The sequence below is a fragment of the Vigna angularis genome, chromosome 3 (genome assembly GCF_016808095.1).
Source record: "Vigna angularis cultivar LongXiaoDou No.4 chromosome 3, ASM1680809v1, whole genome shotgun sequence".
Lineage (NCBI taxonomy): Eukaryota > Viridiplantae > Streptophyta > Magnoliopsida > Fabales > Fabaceae > Vigna > Vigna angularis.
In genome coordinates this window covers 31088977-31103101 of record NC_068972.1, presented here as the reverse complement: position 1 = coordinate 31103101, position 14125 = coordinate 31088977, and the positions used below count along the sequence as shown (strand labels likewise).

The 14125-nt window shown below is 30.6% G+C and overlaps 1 protein-coding gene across 1 annotated transcript; it reads right to left on the bottom strand.

Annotated features, from left to right (window-relative positions):
* Window positions 1–2843: 2843 nt before the first annotated feature.
* On the bottom strand, window positions 2844–6635 carry LOC108325059 (probable glycosyltransferase At5g03795). Its single transcript, XM_017558051.2, has 4 exons — window positions 6364–6635; window positions 4319–4557; window positions 3837–4185; window positions 2844–3694 (listed from the first exon to the last, which is right to left on the bottom strand). Exons 1-4 carry the CDS (start codon window positions 6562–6564, stop codon window positions 3011–3013), a joined length of 1473 nt encoding a protein of 490 aa, XP_017413540.1. The 5' UTR covers window positions 6565–6635; the 3' UTR covers window positions 2844–3010.
* Between the last annotated feature and the right edge of the window lie 7490 nt (window positions 6636–14125).

Sequence of the window (14125 nt, the reverse complement as noted above, 5' to 3'; positions counted from 1 at the left end):
AATAATCTTCATATTTACATAATAATATATGTTTTTCAAATTTGAAGATATTCATTTTAATAATTTAAATGTTTATAATCTTTTATATCTTAATTTTTTTAATAATGTGAATAAAAAAAATTTAAACTTTTAATTTTTTTTGTAATTTGTTTCTCTTTGAGATATTTATTATTTATTTAATTCACAGCCTAAAATAAAAGTTCTAACTCTTTTACTATTTTATCTTTGTTAACTTTACAGAAATCATGAGACACACAAATTCGTTCTCTCGACTTACTTAAAATTCATAATTGTGTTTAAGTCAAATTTACACCATCTATGTAAAAAGATCCAAAAATGGAGGATGAAAGAAGAAATTAAGTAGGGTCTATAAGAAGAAGAAAAAAACGAAAAAGATAAAGAAAATTTTTCACATCATGTGTGAAAGGAGATTTCGCTCACCAAGTATTTCCTTAGATTCACATACTAATGTTTTTGGTAGGAGAAATAAAGAAATGATAACAAAAACAAAACCACAAGTGTTGCAATAAATAAAAGTAAGTAAGTAAAAGGATTAAAATAAATGCAAATATATTAAGATAAAAGAACATCAAAGTTAGGTGAAGTTCTTGGAAATGTTCCATAGCTTACTCTTCTTACTAAACACCACAAAAACAAACACGATAGAAACAAACATGACAAAAACAAACACCACATAAGACTAACTCAATATTTATTATTGTCAAAGTGAATTTGTATTGAGTAATTCATCAAACATAGTCAAGTTACTGACTTAAGTTATTTTGATCGTCGTAAACTTCGAAGTTAAGTCTCTTAAGCCACACATAATGAAAGATCATGTGAAACACATCGAATCATTTGAGAGGAGAATATACTTTAAAGTGTCTTTATAATTTTTTCCACACTTTTCTAAATTCCTATCTAAAATTTTACACACAAAAGACGACTTACAATTTAATAATCTTCACATTAAAAGTGGTTATCGTATTCAAAGTTCATTAGGTTTTTATTATTTTATTATATTATTAATTTTTACGGAAGTCATGCAAAAGATTGTTCTCTTTCCTAACTTTTTTTTTTACTTTTTACAATTTCTAAAATCTTAATACATATTATTTTTTATGTAAAATTAATTTTTAATAATTTGATTAATTGGATTTTAAAATTTATAATACTTTTAATATATTTATATAATCATATGTTTTTAAATTTGAAGATATTCATTTTAATTATTTGAGTGTTTATAATCTTTTATATCTTAATTCTTTTTAATGTGATTAAAAAATTTAAAACTTTTTAATTTTTTTTTAATTTCTTTCTCTTTGAAATATTTTTTAATAATTTAATTCACATACTAAAATAAAAAGTTCTAACTTTACATAAATCATATGTGGCACATATTTGTTCTCTCAACTTACTTAAAATTCACAAAAAATTTTAAGTCAAATTACACAACCTATGTAAAAAATTTCGAAAATGGGATGGAAGAAGAAAGTAAATAGGGTCTATAGCAAGGAGAAAAAAACAAAAAAGATAAAGAAATTTTTCACATCATGTGTGAAAGGAAAGTTCGCTCACCAAATATTTTCTTAGATTTACATGCTACATGCTAATTCTTTCGTTGGAGAAATAAAGACATTTTGGTCATCGTGAACTTTGAAATTGAGCCCCTTATGTCACATAAAATGAAAGGTAATATGAAACAAATTGAATCGCTTTAGAGGAGAATGTACTTGAAAGTGTCTTTCAATTTTTTTTCACTCTTACATGATTTCTTATGTAAAATTATACTTGCAAAATACTACGTCAAATTTAATAATCTTCAAATTAAAAATGATTATTGTGTTGAAACTTCGTTAGTTTTTTATTATTGTAATATATTTTTAATTTTTACGGAAATCATGCATAAGATTCTCAACTTCTCTTTCCTAACTTTTTTTCTTACTTTTTACAATTTCTAAAAATTTAATATACATTATGTTTTATGTAAAATTAATTTTGAATAATTTTAATATTTGGATTTTAAAATTTATAATATTTTTAATATATTTATATAATCATATATATTTTTAAATTTGAAGATACTCATTTTGATAATTTAAATGTTTATAATCTTTTATATCTTAATTTTTTATAATGTGATTAATTTTTTTTAATATGTATCTCTTTGAGATATTTTTTAATAATTTAATTCAAAGACTAAAATAAAAAGTTCTAACGTTTTCACTATTTTATTTTTCTTAACTTTTTATAGAATTATATATGTTTTTAAATTTTAAGATATTCATTTTAATAATTTAAATATTTATAATATTTTATATCTTAAATTTTAATAATGGGACTAAAAAAATTAAACTTTTTAATTTTTTTTTAATTTGTTTCTCTAAAATAATTTTTAATAATTTAATTCACAAGACTAAAATAAAAAAGTTTAACTTTTTTATTATTTTATTTTTCTTAACTTTACAGAAATCATAAGAGACCAAAAATCATGTGAGACATGATTTGGTTTGTCAACTTACTTAAAATCTATAATTGTTTTGAAGTTAAATTTACACCAATGTAAAAGAATCCAAAAATGGAGATGAAAGGAAAAGTAAATAGAATCTATAAAAAAAGAGAAAAAAAAACAAATAAAATGTAGAAATTTTTCACATCATGTGTGAAAGGAGATTTTGCTCACCAAACATTTTCTTAAATTCGTACATACTACTTTTTTGGTAAGAGAAATAAAAAATTTATAACAAAAACAAAACCACAGGCTATAAATAAAAGAAAAAAACTAAAAGAATTATAGTAAATGCAAATATATTAAGATAAAACAACATCAATTACAAGTGAAGTTCTTGGAAAGGTTCATGATTTACTCTTCTTATTAAACATCACAAAAACAAACATGATAGGAACAAACATGACAAAAACAAACATGATAGGAACAAACAAGACTAACCCAATACATTATTATTGCTAGAGTGAATCTGTATTGAGTGATTCATCAAACATAACCAAGTTACTGACTTAAGACATTTTGATCATTGAAAATTTTGAAGTTGAGTCTCTTAAGCCACAGAGAATGAAGAATCATGTGAAACACATCAAATCGCTTAGGAGGAGAATGTACTTCAAAGTGTCTTCTAATTTGTTTCACTCTTCCATGCATTCTCATGTATTGTCCTGGAGAAATACTCTTCAAGATCTCCTTCAAGTTAGGAATGTCCTTCACCGAAACCTGAACTGAAAATGACTTCCAATTCAAAACATCACTGAAAGGAGGGACATAGTGCTCCGAAATCAGCACAGGAACACACCCACTGTAAATTGCCTCCACCACTCTAGCGCTAGCCACCTCAGACCCACTTGGACAAAGGCAAAACTTGCTCTTCCTCATCATCTCATGGTAAGAAATACCCTCTTGGAGATACTTTTGAACCTGAATACCTTCATCCTTGTTTTCCCAATGCTTAAGAAGATCTGGAATGATGGGGCCCTGAACTCCCCCAGCAAAGAAAGCCAAAACTGAACGTTTAGATGCAGATGGCCCACCAACGAAACTGTTTGTTGAACCAGTTTTGAGATTAATTTCAGGAAATGAAACATCTTTTGCAGGCTTAAATCCTTCAGCTGTGTTGGCATTACAAAGTACTCTAATAGAGTTCTTGAGCGGATCAGATAAGGATAATGATGTCCCTCGGCACTAAACACACAGAAAAGATGAACAGATGCATGTAATCATCTAACTATTATAATAAATAATGTAATGAAATTTTAAGTCTAAATATTGATGCCTTTTAAATCAACAATGCAAGGAAAATGAACAATGGTACTGAGGTGTTTACCATGTCATGGCAAGCAAGGGTGAAGTGATCTGCTCCAAGACTTCGATTCCAATAAGGATATCTTGCAGCAATGACATTGACATAATCTGTCACAGTGTTTGTTTGGGGACTAGAGTCTTGTGAGACTCTTTCGTAGCCATATCGAAGCCCCGTTACTACAGTAAAAGGGAGGAAAAACACATGTGCTTTCTCTGGATCTTTAGTTCGAAAATGGTCATTCCTTTCAATTGCATGCATGAAGTTACCCTCCATGGAGTATATGCTTTTGCATGGTGGATTGAGGAAAATTCGAGGCTCCCCTTCTCCATACACAAATACTTTGAACTGTTTCTCCATTTCTAAGTAGCTCCTGTCATAGCAAGTTTTTAAGAAGAGAATGATTAATGAGTAATTTGCTATGAACAATGAACATCTGGTCATTCTCCTGATTACTAAACATTTAAGGGGTCATTATAATCAGCAATGCATGGAAATAATTGTACCTGTGAAATGTCTTGGCATTCAGATAGACTGGACCTAAGGGAACATAATCTGAATCTTGTGTTCTATTTCCATTTCTGGCTTCTCTGATTGCAGCTCGAACTTGTGCTAAACCAATTTCAGTTTTTTCTAAGATGTTTGACTTTCTGGTTTTCTCCAGTAGTAGGTGAGGTTCACTAGTTTCGTCCACATAAGGTTCATTGAACGAAGGTTTGGATACATTGAAACCTCCTGTTTCATTCTGTTCAAACAACACAAGTGAGTGATTTAGTTAAACTATCAAATATGAATATTATATATGTTCATATAAAAGCTTAAAAAAAAGTGTTTGGAACTTGATGATCTGATAATCATTACAGTTTATTTCTAAGTGTTAGATGTATGGTTTCGATTTAACGAATTAATGTTTCTTTTAGTATTTTTAAAAAATGCTGATAAAAAAAGTATCTTAAAAATAAATATATGATAGTTGAGTTAACAACATTTTAATCCATTTAAATTCCGCTTTTAGCATTAGTAGTAAAACCCACATTTAAGATGTCACACATTGTGACTCACATTTTTTAAAACCCACTTGTTATTAATTATAAATTTGTCTACACTTCTTATTATAAAAGTCTTAAATATTTATCATGCATTTTAAGACATTACATATAATTTTATAAAATAATATTAAAAATATTTATAAAAGTTTTTATATAACTGTTATGTAGACAATCCCAAAGGTCTACAAAATTTAAACCAAAATGTAGGATTATATATATATATATATATATATATAAATTTAAACCAAAGTATTTATGTTTTAATTATGATCAAACCTGAACTATTAAAAAATAATTAAAAGTAACTAAATTTTAATTTTATGTAATAAAATATAAATTAAAATATTTCTAATTATATTTAAAAAATTATATGTTATAATTAATTATTAACATTAATAAGAATATATAAATATATTTTTAAAATTACTATATTTTAATTACAATATATTTATATTTATTAGAATATAATAATTGATTTTGTCTTATAACTTTTAACTATATCTTATTAATAAATATTAAAAAATAATTATAAGTATAATAGTTATTATTTAAAAATTATAGTATGTCATTTCAATTAAAAAATTTATTATTAAATATTTAATATTTTTTGTTTGAAAAATTTATATTTTGTAAAATATATTCAATAATTTATCAGTAATAAAATTACAAAAATCAATATAAATTAGCATACAAAATATCTGGTTCTTTTTACATTTTATATTAAATTAGAACTGAACAAAATAAGTCACCTTAAAATAGACCAGTACATAAAAACTAATTTTCCATAGGTCAAATCTTTCATATGCAAAGAAATAGTTGGCAACTGCATTAAATCTACATCATTAAAGCAGCAGCAATGTTTTATGACAATAACTATTTTAGCAGCATAAATATGAAAGGTCTGACAATTCACCAGAAAGTATTATTTTTTAAGCATAGCACTGCAAAAAAAATTATTATTATTATTACTATTAATTAAAAATTGAAAAATTGAGAGGTTAAAGAAACAGGTGACATATCAATCACTTCATATTACATTATAATTATTAAAAAAACAAATTACATTGAATTTACATCTAATTAAAATGATCCTTTTTATTATCTAGTTTTTATTGCACATGCATGCATGAAAAAAAAATAGTGTTGTGTCTATCTTTAATCAGTGACTTTTCTTTAGAAAATTATTTATCCTTTCAAACTTATACTTCTCCAATTATCCAATGTGTTAAGTAGTTTTGTCTTCAGATATTTTTAGTTAATATTTTTTTTCTGTGTTAAGTAAAAACAGTAGATAAAGTAAAGAAAATTAAATGAATAGAAAAGCAAAGAACTAAAATGACATTTATCTTGGAATTATTATTTTTTTCTTTTGCATCAGCCTTGACATGAAAAAAAGAAAGAAAATATAATAAATTTGTTGAGTATTATGATAATGATTTAAAAAATGGCATGAGAGAAAATCAGCATAGTGAAAGATTGAAAAGAGAAAAGTGAGGTCTTACAAAGGTGGGAGGAGATGGAACATCAGCTCCGGTATCTCTTTGATAACAATTTACAACCAAACTCCATCTGCAAATGTGTGAAGTCTTCGCAGTGGCAATCGCTGTAAGCACGAACAGAGGCACAATCAATATCGCTATCTTTATCGTTTGAAGGTCTTCCGATGAAATCCACCATGCACAGTTCCATTTTCCACTACTCATTATTTCTGATAACTCAAGTATCTCTGTGGAGCAAAACCACACCACAACATCTCTATTTAACGACCACAAAAACTCTTTGATTATACAACAGCTGTCTCAGATTCTTTACCACATCAGTTACATTTCATCGTAGCAGAAGAATTGTTCGCATGTAACTGTTTGGTCTTGTCTCTTTCCCACCAAATTCTGGAAGACGTATTTAAGAAAATTTGGAATCCAAAGTCCTTTAGTATTATTTTTGTATAATGTAATTTTTGAGCTAATATTAGAGAGTTTCAACTTTAAAGTTAGATAGATGAGTTTGATGGAAAATTATATTGAAACAATTTCATTGACAAAATATAACATTAAATTTTGTTCTATATAATTAAACCTGTTCACTCTATTAAAAGTTTGTTTTATATGATTTTTAATTAGTTGATCAAATGGACTTTTAATACTAACAATATTTGAAGGTTAGAACCATAAAATATTGTTTAAGAGTGCAGTTTTCTTACTTAAGCGTAACCTTGTATAGACTGAAAGAATCTTATATTAGGGTTTTCCTTATATTTGTTTCCACGTGTCGTTTTCGCATGTATTATTTTCTTAACGTGTCATTTTAATATTGAAGTGAAGAATTAAGCGACATGCATTGAGCGACCAAAAAGAGAATTCAGAATTTCTTTAACGCATTTATTGTTTCTTTCTTAGTCGCAGCATCTGATCTTTCATGCAGTGGTCAATTTTCGTATCAAATATATTCTGCTGAGAAAAATATATGTTGCTAATTATTTAAAATTGTTGAATTTTTTTAAATAATTTATTTCAAATATTAAAAAATTTAATATAATAGTGTATAATTATATCATAACATGAACCTATCAATTGCCCAGTAAAAGAATATCAAATGTGTTATATTCTATTATTTTATTAAGTCAATACAAAATTATAATACGAACTCTTTACATAAACTATATAAACTCTTTATTGCCAATCCAACTTTGCATTACATTACTTTTATGTATTTTTAAAATACTTAATCCGTTTTTCTTCCCGCTCGCCTATCCCTTCAAATAATAGTACATATCTTGAAGAGAAGGGCACTCAGACATCTAATTTTAAAATGCATATTTATATATTTTTTTATATTTTTAACGAAACAATACTCATCTTTCTAAAATTTCATAAATGATATTTATTTATATTTGTAATAAAATGATACTTGTTTCACTTATTTTCATTTATTTATATTTAATAAAGTTTGACAACTGTGTTACACCTAGTATTTTTCTTAGTTTCAAACCAAACACAAAAGGTTACCTCTTTCTTAACCTTCCAATGCATAAATTTTATGTTTTTATGATAATATTCATTTTTACCAATTTTTGTGTTTCTATTGTCATGAATAAATCAACTCTTTTCTAGCTTTAATCTTGTTTTATCCTCAAATTTAGTGTATTTTTTATTGTTTTGTATTTTAGTTGTTTTATGCTTGTTTTACCTATAATCTCCTAGTTTATAAGTGTAAGATAAACTGATAGAAAGTTTTTTTATGAAAGACAACAAGCTAGAACTTAAGGGAGCACGTTTTTAAAAAGAATTAATCATTTTTTTATCAAATAGCTGCGCTAAGTGGCACCAAAATTGCGCCAAGCGCTGCAAAGTCAAAGAGCAACCAGTGTTGCAGATGAGCCTGACAATGAGCGACACAAAAGTGGTGTTGCGTGCCATCTAGTCCAACAGCCTTGCCATTGAGCTGTGAAATTGCATTGGTTTGACAGAGAGCCCCTTTTCGTTTTTTAACTAATATTGCATTGAATGGTGTTGATATGGCGTTGAGAAACGACGTTGCTGACATGTCAAAATGAGATATTTAAACATGTTTATCGCGAGCTTCGAAAATCCTCTTCATCCCATATTTCACTCTCGACCTAAGGTGATTGACAAAGACCCTACAGATTGTTTAGGGTGTTGGGAAGCTACCCCACTCCTCCTTGGGTATTCGATCTTCATCCATGGTGTTTCTGCCTCTTTAGGATTGATGAGGGAGAGGAACTACAAATTAAAGGAGTTTATGCAAAGGAGATGCGCAATTAGAGCTTGGAGCAACTACCAAGAACCTTGGGAGAGAGCTTGCATCTTCTCTTTGGTTTCCATTTCTTCCCTATCTCTTCAATTTATAAAACCCTAAGTTCTCCACCATGGAGGTCTAGCCTTATTTGTTGAAATTAGTATTAAAACATGGAACTCTTGTGTAATTTTATGCTATTAATTATATATGTTTTTCCAGTTCATGTTTGTATTCAATTTCCATGCTTCATGTTTGACGTAGATTATTCTAATGCTTGATTTGTGGTTTTTGATGTATTGGGAAATATAACTTGAATCTATAATTGAAAATAAATGCCTAAGGATGCTTGTATCTAATAATAGAACATGATTCAATAGAATTCTTAAGACTCTTGAACTTAATTCATGATTGCTTATTGAAGATTCAAGGTATTAAAACTTGATATAGGCTCAAAGTCACTAGGAATAGAATTTAAGTATGTTTGTGAGTTGATTTTGACTTGATTATGGAATTGATATGTTTTTTAATGCATGAGAGTGAAGTGGATGAACTCTAGTCTTAACAATTTGTAAATAATCTATGTTACATTTCTTTGCACAACAACTATTTGATAAAAATACCAAAAAAAGTTTCTTGTGTTTTTTTGAACTTTGTGGTCTAATTTGAGTTAGAATGCAAAAGTTGTTAAGTGTTGCACAAGTACCTTGGAAGAGAATGATCTTTATCATTTGCTACGTTGCAATTAATGCACTTGTAGTTGGTTTTGCAACCAACATTCTCGTAATATTGTTTTCCATGAACATAATTTCCCATATAAACAAAAACATGATACCAATAACTCTTTGTCTTTCCCTATACCAAATCATTATAACCATAACTATGGTGACATTTTTCATCCTTCTAACATTACTGTTAACCTTCATTTGCATGACACATGTAATACTACTGATATATTTCCTCTTGAACAACTTACTTATGATAATTCTTCAATTAGCCCACCTATTGACATTTCTAGTGATAACAATTCAAATCTCGCTAATCCACCAGATAACGTAAAACACTTACACACCTTCATGATTTTCACATAAATGCTATTTCCCGATATCCAATAATAAATTATGTATCATATGATCATCTTTATAATTCCTTTAATGCATTTAGATACTCTGAATTGGTTGGTGCCATGAAAGACGGGCTTGATGCTTTACATGCCAACAACCATTGGGTTTTAACAACTCTTCCATACAACAAGGTTGTTATAAGATGTCATTAGATCTATAAAGTTAAATATCATTCTAATGGTTCAGATGATTGATACAAAGCAAGGCTCGTAGTCGAAGGCTACAACCAAATCGAAGGAATAAAATTTCATGACACCTTTTCCCAATTACTAAACTCACCACCATGCTCTTGGTTTTAGCTTTTGCTGCCTCTCAAAATTGGCTCCTCAAACACCTAGACATAAATAATGCCTTCCTGCACGGCAAACTTACCGACCTATACATGAAACTTCATCCTGGCATGAGTTCTACTTCACCTAACCAAGTTTGCAAGTTACAAAAGTCTTTCTATGACCTTAAACAAGCAGGACATTAATGGTACAACAAACTACACACCTTTTTGCTTTCTCATAATTATAAATGCTCTTTGTTGATCATTCTCTTTCCCTAAAACATGATGGTCATATTATTACTGCCATTTGCATCTATGTTCACTAGTGCAACAAAGGGAAACGACAACGGTTGTTTTTGACAATACGGTTCGGTTTTCGAACCGAGGTGTCAGAACAATCGGTACCGTTATAGAGTCGCGCAGCGGAATAAAATATAGATAGCGGAAAGCGTGTAACGATCACAACACAAGTTAAAATAGTCAGTTTCAAAAATTGATTTTCTTAGCGAACTTTTATCGAACAGTTGATGTGCTAAGAGTTTAGTGATCAAGAAAATCAACACAAAATTTTTATCCTGGTTCGAATCAAAAGATTCTACGTCCAGTCGTTAATCACTATAAATAGTGATTAACCTTTTTCACTAAAAATATAGTTGTACAGATTACAAGATAAATGAAATGAGCAAAGAATAGAAAACACCTTCCTTCGATAAACGAACCAGAACAGCTTCCTTCGACGCACGAACCGGAAGCAACAACTCTGTCAACTTGAAGAGAACTGCTCCGGCCTTTGACACACAAAGCGCGAGCTTCTCCTATTCACAAGACCAGACAAGAGCACTCTATCACTTTGAGAACTTCCTCAGACAAACTGTATTCTCAAAATGGCATAGATCCTTTTCACTCATAGAGAGCTTCCCTTAGGCACAAAGCTCTAATACTCTCAATTGAAAAGTTCTTTCTAAGAGCTATGAAGACCTCTATTTATAAGCCTAGTTTCATGCAGGGTCAAAAACTGGAAAGACATCTCCCAACTGCCATTGATAATCGATTATTATAAGTGATAATCAATTATTTGTGTCCGTTATGAGGTTTTCAAAAAGTGATAATTGATTATTCTGAGCAATAATCGATTATTCCAGAGACTTGGACAGAATTAAATGAAACAGTGATAATCGATTATTCTGTGTAATAATCGATTATTTACGCAAGCAACTTTCTTCTAAACTGGCTCGTGATAATCGATTATTCCTCTTGATAATCGATTATTTGTGCAATGACTCACTAAGTACGAAAACTTCTAAGAGTTTTTACATCATTACATTTTATCCTATACATTTGTTTCTACAAAATACGTTTAACAAAGATGCATTTAGAGTCTTCAATTCTTCAGCTTTTATCATCATCAAAATTTTACAGTAGCTTCAAGATACCAATGCTCCTCATTGGTAACACGAGGCATATACTGACGAGGTAAAAAGGTAGGGACTTCTAGCCTCGGTTCCAACCGAGGTAATATCCCCAAGGTTTCTACTTCGGTTCTTCTGCACCCGAGGTAATAACATGGATCTATAGCAGCAGGCTAGAACTGATGTCAAAGTCCTTTATTTGTTTTTTAAATCACGTGCTCTTATATGAAATTTAAAAAAAAAAACCCAACTCGAACAAAAATTTCCAAAACCAGAACAATTAAAACCCTAATTACAAGAAAATTTTGCAAGCATAGAAACCCCAAATTTCCAAATCGTAATCTAAAACCCTAGCCTCAAAACGCAGGAATCATATTCAAAAAAAAATCCCAAATCGGTATGAAATGAGAAACCCTAAACTTCATGCTAGAGTCAGACGCGACTTCCCTTCGCCGCGAAGACACCAAAACACGAACCCTCACGGCGGCGTTGCTGCTACCACATCGCGAGAAAGAAGATACGCCTAAGCTATCAAAGTCGCCTCCCTTCCTACAAAAACGAACCAACACCAAGAAGCGAAAGGGAGTCTTCCCTCCATACGAAACACGAACCAGAGTTGGAGAAGAAGAAAAGGAAGTTCGCACCTCCCTCACCGCGAGGCGAAACGAAACAAGAAGAAAAGAAAAAGATGAAGATGGGTGCTTCCCCTTTCTTGTGAAGCCGCGACAGAGGAGTGAAGAAGAGAACAAAACATTGGCGAAGAGAACCCTAAGGGCAAGAGAGAGCAGCAGCGCAATTTAAACCGAAATGAAGGCCTTCTGTCTAAAAATGTCTCTGTTCGTGAAATTTAAACCTAAACGCATGTTATTACCTCGGTTATTTTTTTAACCGAGGCAGTAAGCCTCTACCGACTCAGTTCTTTAGAGAACCGAGGCTTAAAGTGCCTAGAAAATAATTCAAAAATTATATTAAATGGCTTTTTTTTTTATAATTTTAGTGAACCTTTTTACCTCGGTTCCATGTAGAACCGAGGCCAAAACCCCTGCACAAAATTAATTACCTTCTGTGAAAATCTAAACGTTACAACTCTCTGACTTAATGAGAGAAGAATATGGTCTCGCTTTTGCAGGGAACCGAGGCCATAACCCCCTTTCAAAAAGTCTGTCAGTTCAAACGTCAAAGTACAGAGCGGGAATGTTAGTGGAGTAGAGGGGTTTTGGCCTCAGTTCTGAGGAGAACCGAGAGCAAAAACCCTGCATAGAGATATTTGTCAACTGAAAAGTCTTTTCTTCGCAACTTTCGCGGGCTTTATGGCCTCAATTGCCCTTGTAACCGAGGTTGTAGGTGCTTGATGGCTTCGATTAAGATAGAACCGAGGCATATACTTTTCCAATAATATCAAAAATTCCACCGCCTCATTTTATGCTTCGGTTTCTAACCAACTGAAGCAAAATGGCCGCGTTAGTAGCCTCGTTTTTTACTAGTGATTGATGATATCGTTGTTATGGGCAACAACATTGAGGAAATTCAATGCATCACTACTTGGCTACATTTCACCACATCAAGAATATGGGCGACTTGATGTACTTCATTGGCCTTGAAGTTGCTCGAAACTCAAATGGTATTCACCTAAGTCATAGAAAGTATGTTCTAGACTTGCTTCATGACACTAACATGCTCGATGATGCTCTTGTTAATACTCCTATGGTTCCAAAACCATCCTCATATCCAACTAATCAACCTCTTAATGATATTGCCTTTGTTTCATATCGTCGGCTCATCGAGAAATTAAGTTATCTCACTACTACCCGTCCCGACATCACCTTCCCCATTCACTATCTCAATCATTTTCTCTCAATTCCAACGACCTCTCATCAACATGCGACACACCTAATCTTAGGTTATCTAAAAGGTTATTCTGGCTTTGGCATTTTCTTTCACAGTAAGTCAGTTCTTCAGCTTAAAGCTTTCAATGACCCTGACTAGGCAATGTGCCCTGACACTCGCAAATCTATCACAGGTCTTCTATCTTTTTGGGTGACTTTCTTATCTCCTGGAGATTAAAAGAAGCAACAAACTGTTTCTTGAAGTTCGTATGAGGTAGAACATCGAGCCCTTGCAACCACCACTTGCAAGTTTCATTGGTTGACCCTTTCTTCTTTAAGATTTATGAGTTTCTCTTCAAATTCCTGCTCTTCTTTACTATGAAAAGCAATCAACCGTTCAAATAGCCTCAAATTCGATATTCCATGAACATACTAAGCAGATATTGAGATAGATTGTCACATTATATGTGATAAAGTTTTCAATAACTTCCTCAAATTACTTCCCATATAAACCACCCTTCAAATTGTTGACATCTTTACTAAACATTTTCACCATACCACTTTTCATGGTCTTCTTTCCAAGCTAGGCAAGCATAATATATGCCCAACTTGAGGGTGATTGATAAGTTTGGTACAACCCAATACAGCTAGGTAGTATAGCTCGATAACACTGCTAGGCAGCACAATTCAACTACATACCAGTCAGAGCTTTCATAGTTGTTACTCTCGTTTTTCCATTTCTGTTTTTTCTGTTTTTCCTTTTTTTTCTATATAAGTTCATATAGAACCAGATAGTACCCTTTTTTTACTTCTTTTCAATAATATTCAAGTTTTTTTCTTTTCTCTTCTCCCTCGGTTTACTTTTTCCCTTCCTAAATTTT